This window comes from Lontra canadensis, unplaced genomic scaffold (genome assembly GCF_010015895.1).
Source record: "Lontra canadensis isolate GAN:19392208 unplaced genomic scaffold, GSC_riverotter_1.0 scaffold66, whole genome shotgun sequence".
NCBI lineage: Eukaryota > Metazoa > Chordata > Mammalia > Carnivora > Mustelidae > Lontra > Lontra canadensis.
Window position 1 is genome coordinate 3,625,386 of NW_022631060.1, and position 14,211 is coordinate 3,639,596.

General features: G+C 41.3%; 1 protein-coding gene across 2 annotated transcripts in view; it reads right to left on the bottom strand.

The window, feature by feature from the left end:
* The window catches only part of ATL3 (atlastin GTPase 3), a 49,747-nt gene that overhangs the window by 21,201 nt on the left and 14,335 nt on the right, over positions 1-14,211 (bottom strand). For both annotated transcript variants that reach the window (XM_032879303.1, XM_032879305.1), the window contains exons 2-5: positions 13,090-13,304; positions 12,805-12,948; positions 4,181-4,285; positions 3,648-3,698 (exon numbers count right to left, since the gene is read on the bottom strand). In XM_032879303.1, the coding sequence (XP_032735194.1) occupies positions 3,648-3,698; positions 4,181-4,285; positions 12,805-12,948; positions 13,090-13,304 (515 nt within the window). The remainder of the gene's footprint in view (positions 1-3,647; positions 3,699-4,180; positions 4,286-12,804; positions 12,949-13,089; positions 13,305-14,211) is intronic.

Consider the following 14,211-nt stretch of genomic DNA (forward strand, 5'->3'; position numbering starts at 1 on the left):
TCCAAAAAATAAACCCCTGCATATATGATCCATTGACTTTATGAAAAGGAAGCCAAGAAAGAACATGCAACAAGTCAAGGACAGTCTCATCAACAAATGGTGCTGGGAAAACTGGACAGCTACACACAAAAGAATGAAACTGGACCATCTTCTTACACCACACACAAAAAGTAACTCAAAATGGATCAAAGACTTGGACATAAAACCTGAAACCATAACACTCTTAGAAGAAAACATAGGTGGTGGGGCACCTGGGTGGCTCAATGGGTTAAAGCCTCTGCCTTCAACTCAGGTCATGATCCCAGGGTCCTGGGGTTGAACCCCGCATCGAGCTCTCTGCTCAGGGAGCCTGCTTCCTCCTCTCTCTCTGCCTGCCTCTCTGCCTACTTGTGATCTCTGTCTGTTGAATAAATAAATACAACCTTAAAAAAAAAAAAAAGAGAAAGAAGAAGAAAACATAGGTGGTAAGCTTTCTAATGTTAAGTCTCAACGATTTTTTGGATTTGGCAACAAAAGCAAAGGAAGCAAAAGCCACAATACACAAGTGGAACACATGAAACTAAAAAGCTGCACAGCAAAGAAAACCACCAAGAAAATGAAAAAGCAACCTACCCAGTGAGAGGAAATATTTGAAAATCATTTTTCAGATAAGGTTAACAGCCACAGTATATAAAGAATTCATACATCTCAACAGAAGAAAACAAAAAACAAAAACCCCACAATCCAATTTAAAAATGGGCAGAGGGTCTAAACAGACATTTTGCAAGGAAGATATACCCATCTGGCACTTCATGGCCAATGGGTACATGAAAAAATGCTCACCATCAATAAACTCAGGGAAATGAAAATAAAAACCATAATGAGAAACCTCCTCACACCTGTTAGAATGAATATTTACCAAAAAGAAAAATATTAAGTGTTGGTGAGAATGTGGCAAAAAGGGAACCCTTGGGCACCTGGGTAGCTCAGCTGGTTAAGGGACTGCCTTCGGCTCGGGTCATGATGCCAGGGTCCCAGGACTGAGTCCCACATCAGGCTCCAAGCTCAGCAGGAAGTCTCCTTCTCCCTCTGACCTCCTCCCCTCTCATGCTCTCTCTTATTCTCTCTCAAATAAATAGATCTTAAAAACAAAAACAGGGGCGCCTGGGTGTTTCAGTGGGTTGGGCCTCTGCCTTCGGTTCAGGTCATGGTCTCAGGGTCCTGGGATCGAGCCCCGCATCGGGCTCTCTGCTCAGTAGGGAGCCTGCTTCCCTTCCTCTCTCTCTTTGCCTGCCCCTCTGCCTACTTGTGATCTCTGTCTGTCAAATAGATAAATAAAATCTTTAAAACAAAACAAAACAGGGGCACCTGGGAGGCTCAGTGGGTTAAAGCCTCTGCCTTCGGCTCAGGTCATGATCCCAGGGTCCTGGGATCGAGCCCCACATCAGGCTCTCTGCTGGGCGGGGAGCCTGCTTCCTTCCTCTCTCTCTGCCTACTTGTGATCTCTTTCTGTCAAATAAATAAACAAAATCTTTAAAAAAAAAAAAAAACCAAAGAACCCTTGTCCACTGTGGACAGACATTTAATTGATGCAACTATCATGAAAAACAGTATGGAGGGTCCTTAAAAAATTAAAAATGAGGGGTGCCTGGGTGGCTTAGTGGGTTAAATCCTCTGCCTTCGGCTCAGGTCATGATCCCAGGGTCCTGGGATCGAGCCCCGCATCGGGCTCTCTGCTCAGCAAGGAGCCTGCTTCCCCGCCCCGTCTGCCTCTCTGCCTACTTGTGATCTCTGTCAAATAAATAAACATAATCTTAAAAAAAAAAATACAGAAACGACTAGAGTGATAGATGTCCTATTACTAATTGATAGAGCTAAATTCAGCCTCTATGAAGAAGGGTTAGAACGAAGGACGATCTCCACCAGGACACGTTATTGGCAACAGGGTCTTCACAGAAGTAATCACATTAAGATGAGGTCATCAGGGTGAGCCCTAAGCCAACATGACCGGTGTCCTTATAAGAAAAAGTCACACAGACACACGGAGAAGAATGCAATGTAAAGACAAAGAGACACGCAGAGGGAAGGCAGAAGCAGAGACTGAAGGCCTACAGCGAAGGCCAAAGAATGCCAAGGACGGCCCGCAGACCAGCAGGAACCAGGAAGGTCAAGCTCGAACTCTTCCCAACAGGCTCAGGAGGGTGCGGCCCCGTGGACAGCTTGAGTTCTGACGATCGGACTCTAGAACTGTGGGATTTTGTTACAGCAGCCCTCACACATCACCCAGGCCTACTCATGAGGACCTCTGACCGACTGATGACACGATCCATAAAGAACTACGTCACCTCAAACATGAGTGTGTCTGGGGCACGGGGTCCGCTGCCGCACACAGCTCGGTGTTCAAAAACGTGTGCGAAACGAAGGAGAATACAAAGAAGTGTCAGGCGAAAAGGTGTCAAACTCGGGTCTTGCTGGAAATGTTTCAGGAACAACAGCTCTCAACCCCCAGAGCAGAACCGCCAGTTACAAAGTACAAGCCAAAGTTGAGGAATTATTTTCTTTGCTTTTTAAAGGACTATAAATTAGAGCTAACTCAAAGTGATCCCCATAATAAATGACACACGTACTGCTCTGCAGGTCGATATGTTTTCTTGAGTGTCAAAGGGACAAGTGCGATCAAAAAAACATGCCAAGAATTTCATTCAACTCTGGAATACCCCTGGAAGAGTATTTTACAGGAATAACATGTAAGAAGGGCTGCATGGAAAACAAAAGACAACGACTAATAGTAGTAGTAGTAACAGTAATAATAAATAACGGCTCACAGTTATTAAGCACATACTCTTTTCTAGGCACATAATGCTACGCATTTTATAAATAACCATTCCTAGCCTCACCTGGATTTTTGCAATAGCGTCACTAAATGCACACCTGTCCCTATATATCTAAACAGCCAGAGTGATCCTCTGCTCAAATATCGCTCCTCTCCTCAAAACATGCCTCCTATATCCATTCCCTGTGACGAAAAGCCCAAGTCCTTGGCAAAGGTCAAGCATCAGCAGGACCTAAATGCCTCTCTGACTTTATCACTAAGCCTCCTCCTGTCACAGGGCACCTGGGTGGCTCAGTGTGAAGAGCCTGACTCCCGATTTTTGCCTCAGGTCATGATCTCAGGGTTGTGAGATCAACGCCCACCTCAGGCTCTGCACTCAGCACGAGTCTGCTTAAGATTCTCCCTCTCCTGTCCCTCCGCATCGTGTGCACACACACAGGCGCGCGCGCGCACACACACACACACACACACACACACACACAAGCCTCCTCCTATCATACCTCCTAGTCCTAACCACTGGCCTCCTTGCTGTTCCTCGATCCTGCCAAGCACCCTACAGTTCAGGTCTTTCTTCTTGCTGCCCCCTTGTCCTATACCACTTCCTCCCCAGATATACAGCAGGACTTACTCTCTCTCTTTCTTGGGTTCTGTGCTCAACTCAGTAAGGCCTTACCTGATTATCCCGCAGTAACAGGGTACAGGACCACTGTGAGCCAAAAACCTCCTCCCCATAGTTCTATCCATTACTAAACCTATTCAGCTTTAAAATTTCCCTTAGTCTTAAAACTTTTAAATGATACATTATGACGTTAAACTCTTTATGATGAATACATACCTGAAGCTGCTGAAGATCGTCTTCCTGAATGTTCTGGGACAAATTATAAATCTAGAAAAGAAAAATCCAGATTGATAACCACTCTCTAGCTTCACTTCAAAGGAATCCCAAATAAGCCTAGAGCATTGGAAAGAAGCTTTGTACAACTAAAGGTTTACACGTAAGAACATGAGGTCTGTTCAAACAATATTACCTGTCTTTTGGAAAACTATGCATATAATGCTGAAACCACCTAATTCTTCCTTTACAGCTTAAAATCAGTTTTTCTAAGTTCTTACCAAATCTCTATTTCCTGTGTAATTAAAGTAATTTCAATTTCCACTTTTCAGACTCTTCTTGGAGTATTTTATACATACTTATAACCGAACTGGAAAAACAGTTAAGCTCTTTCTTGAGCTTAATTTATACCTATAGCCTAAAAAGAACATTTACACATCATCTAGGCATTCTGATAACAGAACAATTGAAAACGGATATACTCTCCCTTTGCCTTATTTCCTCTGCAAACTTTTAGCTTAATCAAGTGGTGATACCTGAACAGAACTAGTCATGGTGCTTAGAGCGAAGATGGTGGCACAGTCCTTCACAGTAGACTGGCTGTCAAATGCCCCCTGGGTATCCATCAGAACAACTGCGACCTAAGAGGAAGGGAAATACCAACAAGAAATGTTAGAGTGAGAAGGGGAAGAACACAGAGAAGAAACTGAGAAGTACAGGTGACAATTAAATGAGGCTTTGGCACCTGTTTGTAATTCCACAGAAAAGTAGTTATTGAAGTGCCTTGTCTTGATCGGAGAATTTTCCTGGAGATTATCTGCTCTGGCCTGATGGTATGAAACAGAGACCCACAGAGCCTCACCAATTAAGAGAGTCAAATGTTGAGACAAATTAACTCACTTACCAAGCCAGTCATTCAGATATTTTTATTCACAAAATAATATGATTATCACTTTTCTGTTACTTATAGATCAGGTCCCATTAATCCCATTTTATATTTTTTAGTTTATTTTCATACCCCTAATCCCCACTGTGGTAGAACAAATGTAAAAATCCACACAAAAGAAAGCATTATGCCGAATAGAAAGATAAGATCAAACCAAATAAAGTTTCTAGCCAGCCTCAAACAAAATTAAAAAATTTTAAATTAAAAAAAAAAAAGCTTTTATATAGCAAAGTTAACAATCAACCAAACAAAAAGGCACTACAGAATAGGAGAAAATATCTGCAAATGATGTATCTGGTAAGGGGTTAATACCTAAATATATAAAGAACTTCTACAACTCAAGACCAAAAAGGAAACATTCTGATTAAAAAGTAGGCAGAGGATCTGAGTAGACGTTTTTCCCAAAAAGACATACAAATGGCCAACAGACACATGAAAAGATGCTCAACCTCATTAATAATCATCAGGGAAATACGGATCGAAACCACAATGAGGTATCAGTCAGAATGGACAGTATCAAAAAGAAATAACAAGGGGTGCCTGGCTGGCTGAGTGGGCAGAGCATGCAACTCTTGATCTCAGGGTCATGAGTTCGAGCCCCACACTGGTATAGGGATTAATAATAAAAAATAAAATTAAGGGGCGCCTGGGTGGCTCAGTGGGTTAAGCCGCTGCCTTCGGCTCAGGTCATGATCTCAGGGTCCTGGGATCGAGCCCCGAATCAGGCTCCCTGCTCAGCAAGGAGCCTGCTTTCCCCTCTCCCTCTACCTGCCTGTCTGCCTACTTGTGATCTCTGTCAAATAAATAAATAAAAGTTTTAAAAAAAATAAATTAATTAAATAAAATTAAAAAATAAGTGTTGGTGACATTGTGAAGAAAACAGAACCCTCATACACTGATGGTGAAAATGTAAACTGGTGTAACCACTGTGGAAAACAGTATGAAATTTCCTCAAAAAATTAAAAATAAATAACAAGTGTTGATGAGAATGTGGAGAAAAAAGAACACTCAACCACCATTGGCAGGAATACAAACTGGTACAGCTACCTTAGAAAACAGTAGGGAGGTTCCTCAAAAAAACTAAAAATAGAAATACCATATGATCCAATTAGTTCCACTACTGGGTATTTACCCGAAGAAAACGAAAACACTAACATGAAAAGGTACATGCACCCACCCTGTGTTTATTGGGGCCTTATTTACAAGAGCCAAGATATGGAAGCAGCCCGTGTCCACCAATACATAACTGGATAGAGAAGATGTGGTATACATCTTTGAATATTACTCAGCCATAAAAAAAGAAAAAGAGAAAGAGAGATCTTGCCATTTGCAACAACATGGATGGACCCAGTTAGTATTAAGCTAAGTGAAATAAGTGAGACTTAGAAAGACAAATACAATTTCACTTATATGTAGAATCTAAAAAACAAAACAAAAGTACTCTTGAATACAGAGAACTAGTGGTTGCCAGAGGGAGGTGGATAGGAGGACAGATGAAATAAGTGAAGGGGACTAAGAGGTACAAATTTCCAGTAATAAAAGAAGTTAAGAAGATGAAAAGTACAGCACGCGGAATATAATCAATGATACTGGAATAACACTGTGTGGCAACAGAGGAGGACTACACTTACCACAGTGAGCAATGAATAATGTACAGAACTATCAAATCAAGAGGCTGAAAGTAATGTAACAGTTACGTTATATGTATCTCAATTATCCTTCAAGAATTAAAAAAGAATTTTGGGGCGCCTGGAAGGCTCAGTGGGTTAAGCCTCTGCCTTCGGCTCAGGTCATGATTTCAGGGTCCTGGGATCGAGCCCCGAATCAGGCTCCCTGCTCAGCAAGGAGCCTGCTTTCCCCTCTCCCTCTGCCTGCCTGTCTGCCTACTTGTGATCTCTGTCAAATAAATAAATAAATAAAATCTTTAAAAAAACAAAAAGAATTAAAAAAAATTTTTTAATTAGAAAAATAAAACCACATGAGATACTACTTCCCATCTATGCTGACTATAATCAAAAAGACAAACAAGATCAGGTGTGGCAAGCATATGGCAAGCCTGGGAGCTTCCTGCATTTCCAGTGAGAATGCAGGGTGCTACAGCTGCTTTGGGAAGCATTTCTGCAGTTTTTCGAAGGTTAGCTATGGAGTTCCCATACAACCCAGAAACTCTACTCCCACATATATTCCCGGAAGTAATGAAAACATGCTTAATCCTACAACTCATCAGAAAGGAAAGATTATTCTAATTAGAATATAATTAAATAAAGGACCTGAATAGACATTTCTCCAAAGATGACATACAAATGGCCAACAGGTATGTGAAAAGGTACTCAATATCACTCATCATCAGGAAAACACAAATCAGGGATGCCTGGGTGGCTCAGTCCATTAAGCAATTGCCTTATGCTCAGGTCATGATCCCAGAATTCTGGGATCGAGCCCATCATCAGGCTCCCTGCTCGGTGGGAAACCTGCTTCACCATCTCCCCTTGCTCATGCTCTCTCACTACCTCTCTCTCAAATAAAAATAAATAAAATCGAAAAAAAAGGAAAATACAAATCAAAATCACAATGAGATACCCTTTCACACCTACTAAAATGGGTATTATCAAAAAACAAGAGAAATAGGGGCACCTGGCTGGCTCAGTCGGTAGAGCAGGTGACTCTTTATCTCAAGGGTCATGAGTTCAAGCCCCAGGCTGGGCACAGAGATTACTTTGAAAAAAAGAGAGAAATAATAAGTGTTGGTGAGGATGTGGAGAAATCAGAGCCTCTGATCATACAGCTTCTATGGAAAATAGAATGGAGATTCCTCAAAAAATTAAAAATAGAACTACTTGGGGCACCTGCATGGCTCAGTCAAGTGAAGCATCTGCCTTCGCCTCAGGTCATGATCCCACGTACTGGGATCAGGCCCCACATTGGGCTCCCTGCTCAGTGGGAAGCCTGCTTCTCCCCTCTCCCACTCCCTCTGCTTATGTTCCCTCTCTTGCTCTGTGTCTGTCAAATAAATAAATAAAATCTTTTTTAAAAATAATAAAAATTAAAAAATAAAAATAGAACTACTTTATGATCCAGCAAATCCTCTTTGGGTATATAACCCCAAAAATTCAGACCAGTATCTCGAGATACCTCCATTCCCAGGTTCACTGCCGCATGATTCACAACAGCCCAGACATGGAAACAACGTAAATGCCCATCAGCTGATGAAGGAATAGAGAAAATGTGGTATCTACCTACAATGGAATACCACTGAGCCTTAAAGAGGAAGGAATCCTGCCATGTGCGACGACACGAATGAACCTGGAGGATATGAACTGAGATAAGCCAGTCACAGAAGGACAAATACTTCTTGATTCCACTTATGTGAGGTATCTAAACAGTCAAACTCAGAGAAATAGAGAGTAGAATGGTGGCTGGCAGGGGAGAAGGGGAAACGAGACTTGTTTAATGGGTATAAAGTTTCTGTGATGCAAGACAGATGGGTTCTTGAAATCTGCTACACAACACGGTGCCCATAGCGGACAATATTACACTGCACACTTGAAATGTTATTAAAAGGGTACATCTCATGTTAAGTGCCCTTACCACAGTAAAAACAAGGAAGAAGAAAGGATATCCATACTTGTACATGAATGTTCATGGTAGCATGATTCGTAAGAATCCTTCAAATGATGAAAAGATAACGTGTGACATGTCCACACAACACAGTATTATGCAGCCACAAGAAGAAATGAAGTACTGATGCATTCTACGTCGTGGGTGGGTCTTGAGGGCACTGGGCTGGAATCACCAGCACCGGGCTGGTTGGGTAGAGGGGTCAGGGAGGCCAGACACAGAGACCGCAGATTTTATGACTCTGTTTGTATGAAATGCCCAGAAGAGGCAAACAGATCTGTGGAGAAGTAGATCAATAGTGGCCAGGGGCTGGGATAGGAGGGAAATGGGGAGTGACTGCTAATGAGTAGTGAGTTTCTTTCTGGGGTGATGAAAATTTTCCAGAAGTAGATGGTGGTGATACTTGCTCAGCCTCATGACTATACTAAAAATTGCTGAATTATGTACTTTTACTAACTAGAAAAATAAACCTGTATCAGGGAAACAAGAAGACTAAAGACAGGCTCTTGAGGAACAGGAGTCCTACATACACTCAGATAAAGTGCTGCATATTTGGGGGAAATGGTATTCTTTTCATGCAGTGAAATGGTAAACTGTCATAAACCCTGTCAAGAACAATTTGGCAGAAGCTAGAAAAGGTGGAATGGGCCTCTCGGACCTAGCAATTCCACTTCCAAGTGGCTTTCTAATGTTCTGAACCAGAACACAAAGAAAAGTATACTTAACATTCTGACTAAATACACACATACATAAGGCTAAAACTAAATTTATCTGTGTACTGCACTCTAACACTCTTCTACTGTCCTAGTTTTTTTTTTAAGATTTTATTTATTTATTTGACAGAGATCACAAGTAGGCAGAGCAGCAGACAGAGGTAGAGGAGGAAGCAGGCTAGAGCCCTATGCAGAGCTCGATCCCAGGACCCTGAGATCATGGCCTGAGCCAAAGGCAGATGCTTAATCCACTGAGCCACCCAGGCACCTCTCTAGTTTTTTCTTTTTAAATACTGGTCATGAACCGATAAATTCATTTCTCTACCATTAACGGGTCAAGGTCAGAGTTCAAAGAACCTGGAGTCACGCTTGCACATTTACTCAAGGTGACATTTAACAGATCATTCACTGTAGCAAGGATTATAAAAATTTAAAAAAAAAAAAAAAAAAAAAAAGAAAGAAACAATCTACATGTTCACCAGTGGGTAAATGGGCAAATAAAAGAAGATATATTCATATGAAGACTACCACATAACAGTTAAAAAGAATAAACTGGGGGCGCCCGGGTGGCTCAGTGGGTTAGAGCCTCTGCCTTCGGCTCAGGTCATGATCCCAGGGTCCTGAGATCGGTGGTCCTGGGATCGAGCCCCACATCGGGCTCTCTGCTCAGCGGGGAGCCTGCTTCCTTCTCTCTCTCTCTGCCTGCCTCTCCGCCTACTTGTCTGTCAAATAAATAAATTAAAAAAAAAAAAATCTTTTAAAAAAAATATAAACTGAAGCCACATACTTAAGAATGTAGATTTTCAATTAAAAAGTAAAAACAAATAATCTACTTTTTTTTTTAAGATTTTATTTATTTAAGAGAGGAAGAAAGAATGCACAAGCAGAGGCTTGACATCATCATCCTGAGATCACGACCCGAGCCAGAATTAAGAGTCAGATACTTGACCAACTGAGCCACCACCCAGGTGCCCCCCCCAATTATCTATTTCTTTAGCCAGATAAATTGTAAGCTAAAATCTCACCAGCTATATTAAAAAACAAGAAAACCATACAAAACTGTTATTTGGGTAACTTCTAAAAAACTGCTTATTCGTATGACATTTCCCCAATATTATATTGATTTTTGAAAGCTCTCCTGATCCTGCTGAATGTCTGAACATAATATTTTTTAAAAAGAGTAGAAATGCAACAGTGAGCTATCCCTACACCTCTACTGGAATGGCAAAAATCGAGAAGACTGACAACATCAAATGCAGACAAGGATGCAGAACTAGAGAGCTTTCACATTCATTGCTGGAAAAAATGCAAAATGATACAGGTACTTTGGAAGACAGTTTGACAGTTTCTTACAAAACTAAATATCACCTTGCCATACAATCCGACAATCAGTGTCCTTGGTATTTACCCAAATTAGTTGAAACTCATGTTTCAACACAAATGCTTACACAGCAGCTTTATTCATAATTGTCGAAACTGGAAGCAAATAAGTCTTTCAGTAGGTGAATGGATACACCGTGGTACGTTCAGACAATGGAATATTATTCAATGATAAAAAGAAAAGAGCTATCAAGTTATAAAAAAAAGTGAGGAACCATGAAAGCACACTGCTAAGTGAAAGAAGGCAATCAGAAAAGACTACACATTGTAGGATTCCAACTACATGACATTCTAGAAAATGCAGATTTCTGGAGACAGTGTGAAGATCAGTGGTCGCCAGGAGTTTGAGGAGGAGGCGGGAGCAAAGAGGTGGAGCACAGGGTTTTCCGGCAGTGTTCCTACTGTCTGAGACAGCAACGGCGGCTGCACACTATTACACACTTATCAAAACCCAGAGAACATAAACACAAAGAGGGAACCCTAATGCAAACCATGGGCTTTAGTTAATAATAGTATATCAATATTAGTTCATTGGGGCGCCTGGGTGGCTCAGTGGGTTAAGCCTCTGCCTTCGGCTCAGGTCATGATCTCAGGGTCCTGGGATAGAGCCCCGAATTGGGCTCTCTGCTCAGCGGGAGGCTGCTTCCCCCTCTCTCTCTCTGCCTGCCTCTCTGACTACTTGTGATCTCTGTCTCTATCAAATAAATAAATGAAATCTTTTTAAAAAAAATACTGGTTCATTAATTATAACAAATGCATCACACTAATACAAGATATAAATAGTAGACAGAAACTGGCAAGGGGAAGGGCCATCTGGAAACTCTGCATTTTCTGATCAACTTACCTATAAACCTAACACTGTCCTAAAAAATAAAGTCTATTAATGTTTCTAAAGGTCAGGAAACCAAAATGATGTCAAAAAACATTGAGCTTTATAAAGGAGTCAATTCAACAAGATAAAAAAAAAAAAAAAGAGGACACTACAAATGTTAGATAACTAAAAGCAAAGCTTGCTCACTAGTAAGAGTGTAAAGATTTCCTAAACTATTATGAAAAATACAGAAGTTGCCCACCAATTCTATAGAAAGGGATCATATGGTACAAAGTAATTCTTTATTCCTAAAAAGAAAATTATGAAAGCAACTACCACACATTACCAGAAAAGGAGAAAGAGAGAAATGATACAAAACAACAGGACTAAAATGAAAATTGTAGGGCCTGTTGAAATGCCAGATTGAAGAGCAGCTGTATTACTGACAGCTGTGAAAGCATGCTTTAAGACGAAACTAAAAACAGAAGGAATGGGTTAAAATCTGTTTAAGAAACAGCGACACCCCCAAATCCTCTCTGCCACTTTGAGAAGACACATGACAGGACTTGCTCCGGACAAAAAAAAGTGAGGGAGGCTATAGGACAGTCACTTACTGGACACAGAAGAAATGGGGTAGGAGGTCTACTGATGGCTGAGGGGGAGGCAGGTGGGGTGCTCACATCTGCATGTGAGATGCCCCAGTGTCCTGTATCTGCTCAGCTCCCACAAGAGTGGCAGCCAGGTCTATGCTACCCTCACAGGAGTAAGAAAGTAAAGAAGAGAAGTAACATCTGAAACACTTGAGGTCATTAACCCTTGGGAAGTGAAAACAAGCAGAGGGAAGAACAGGGCACTTGAGAGCTACCTTTTGATTCTGATAGCTACTATTTGTTAGAAACGTTATATTACTGAGGTGCCTGGGTGGCTCAGTCGGTTGGGCATCTGCCTTCGGCTCAGGTCATGATCCCAGGGTCCTGGGATGGAGCTCCACATAGGGTTCCCTGCTCAGCAGGGAGCCTGCTTCTCCCTCTGCCCCTCCCCCTGCTCATGCGTTCTTCCTCTCTCTCAAATAAATCTTTTTTAAAAATTTAAAAAAATAGGGGTGCCTGGGTGGCTCAGTGGGTTAAAGCCTCTGCCTTCAGCTCAGGTCATGATCCCAGGGTCCTGGGATAGAGCAACTCCTCTGCTCAGCAGGGAGCCTGTTTCCTCCTCTCTGTCTGCCTGTTTCTCTGCCTACTTGTCATCTCTGTCAAATAAATGAATAAAATCTTTAAAAAAAAGTTTAAAAAAAATTTTTTTAAATAAAAAAAAGAAACCTTATATTACTATTTGACTTTTTAAAATATACTCGTGTGGGCGCCTGGGTGGCTCAGTGAGTTAAGCCTCTGCCTTCGGCTCAGGTCATGATCTCAGGGTCCTGGGATCGAGCCCCATGTCGGGCTCTCTGCTCAGCAGGGAGCCTGCTTCCTTCTTCTCTCCCTGCCTGCCTCTCTGCCTACTTGTGATCTCTTTCTCTCTGTGTCAAATAAATACATAAAATCTTAAATATATATATATATATATATATATATACACACTCGTGTTATTTTTAAACCATGCACTTACATTATTTTCAGATGAATTATCAGAGTACACATTAAAGTTCTTGTCCTTTTGTTGTTTTTGTTAATTAACAAGTCTTTTCTTCCTTACCTTCTTCCCACCAGGCTTCTCCACAGTAAAAACTTCACTCCAGATCTGAATCCCTGTTGTTTCTGGGTCAGAGCCCCCTCTCCATGAAAACCCTGTTAATGGTTCTTCTGAGTCACCCAACCAATTTGAATGACCACCTTCCTTCTATAGGAAAAAAAAAGAAATCTCCATTAAGTCTTAAATTTTGAGTAATTTTACATATCAAGGATAATCAACGAGCTTATTTTGCTCTTTTGGACACAAAAGTCTCATTTTCCAATCTGAAATGAAACAATTCTAGTTTACCTGGAAATATAAATATCGTAGCATGAAGTCCAGGAAGAAGGACTTGCCCTTTCGGAAGGCACCAGCCACTGACACCACCACCACATCAAGGTCTCGGATGTGGTCCTGTAAAAGAATGCTGGCCAAGGCTTTCTCTTCTAGCTCATAGGAATGCTGGTCTTTCTGAACCAAAACAACCTGCACTGGGCCAGGCTTTCCACTCTCCATGGCATCACCTAGATTGTTGTAGAGAAAAAAAAATTAGTTTTTAAATTTGTATTTTTGAACATGGGAAAAGCAAAAACTTTTTAAATGACACAAAAGCACAAACAATAAAAGAAAAAATGACAAATTAGACTCCATCAAAATTAAGAGTTTTTGTTCATTAAAAGACATCATTAATGGGAGGATGGGGTAACTGGGTGATAGACATTAAGGAGGGCATGTGATGTAATGAGCACTAGGTGTTACATAAAACTGATGAATCACTGACCTCTACCTCTGAAACCAATAATACATTATATGTTAATTAACTGAATTTAAATTTTAAAAAAGACATCATTAAGAGAAAGTAAAAATGAAAGCCACAGACTAGGAGAAAATACCTATATCCAAAAGACTCACATCCACAGTCAATATAGAAATCCGTAAGAAAAGGACAAATATTCCAATTTTAAAACAGTAATAAGCAGGGCACCTGGGTAAGCTCAGCCAGTTAAGCGTCTGCCTTTGGGTCAGGTCATGATCCCAGGGTCCTTGGATCAAGTCCCACGTCAGGCTCCCTGCCTCTCCTTCTCCCTCGGCCCCTCCTCCCTGCTCGTGCCCTCTTTTCCTCTCACTCTCTCTCCCTCCAATAAATAAAATCTTTAAAGATGAGCAGAGCGCCTGAGGCAGGGCTCAATCCCAGGATTCTGAGATCATGACCTGAACCGAAGGCAGATGCTCAACCCTCTGAGCCACCCCGATAAATAAAATCTTAAAAACAAAAGATTCATATCAACTTTATTCAAAATAGTCCCAAACCAGAAACAATCCAAATGTCCATCAGCAGTAGAAAGGGTGCCTGCCACTGCTAAGCCTTTTAACATACATTTTATTTAATCTTCAGAATAACCCCATGTGTTAAATAATACAGCCTCATCT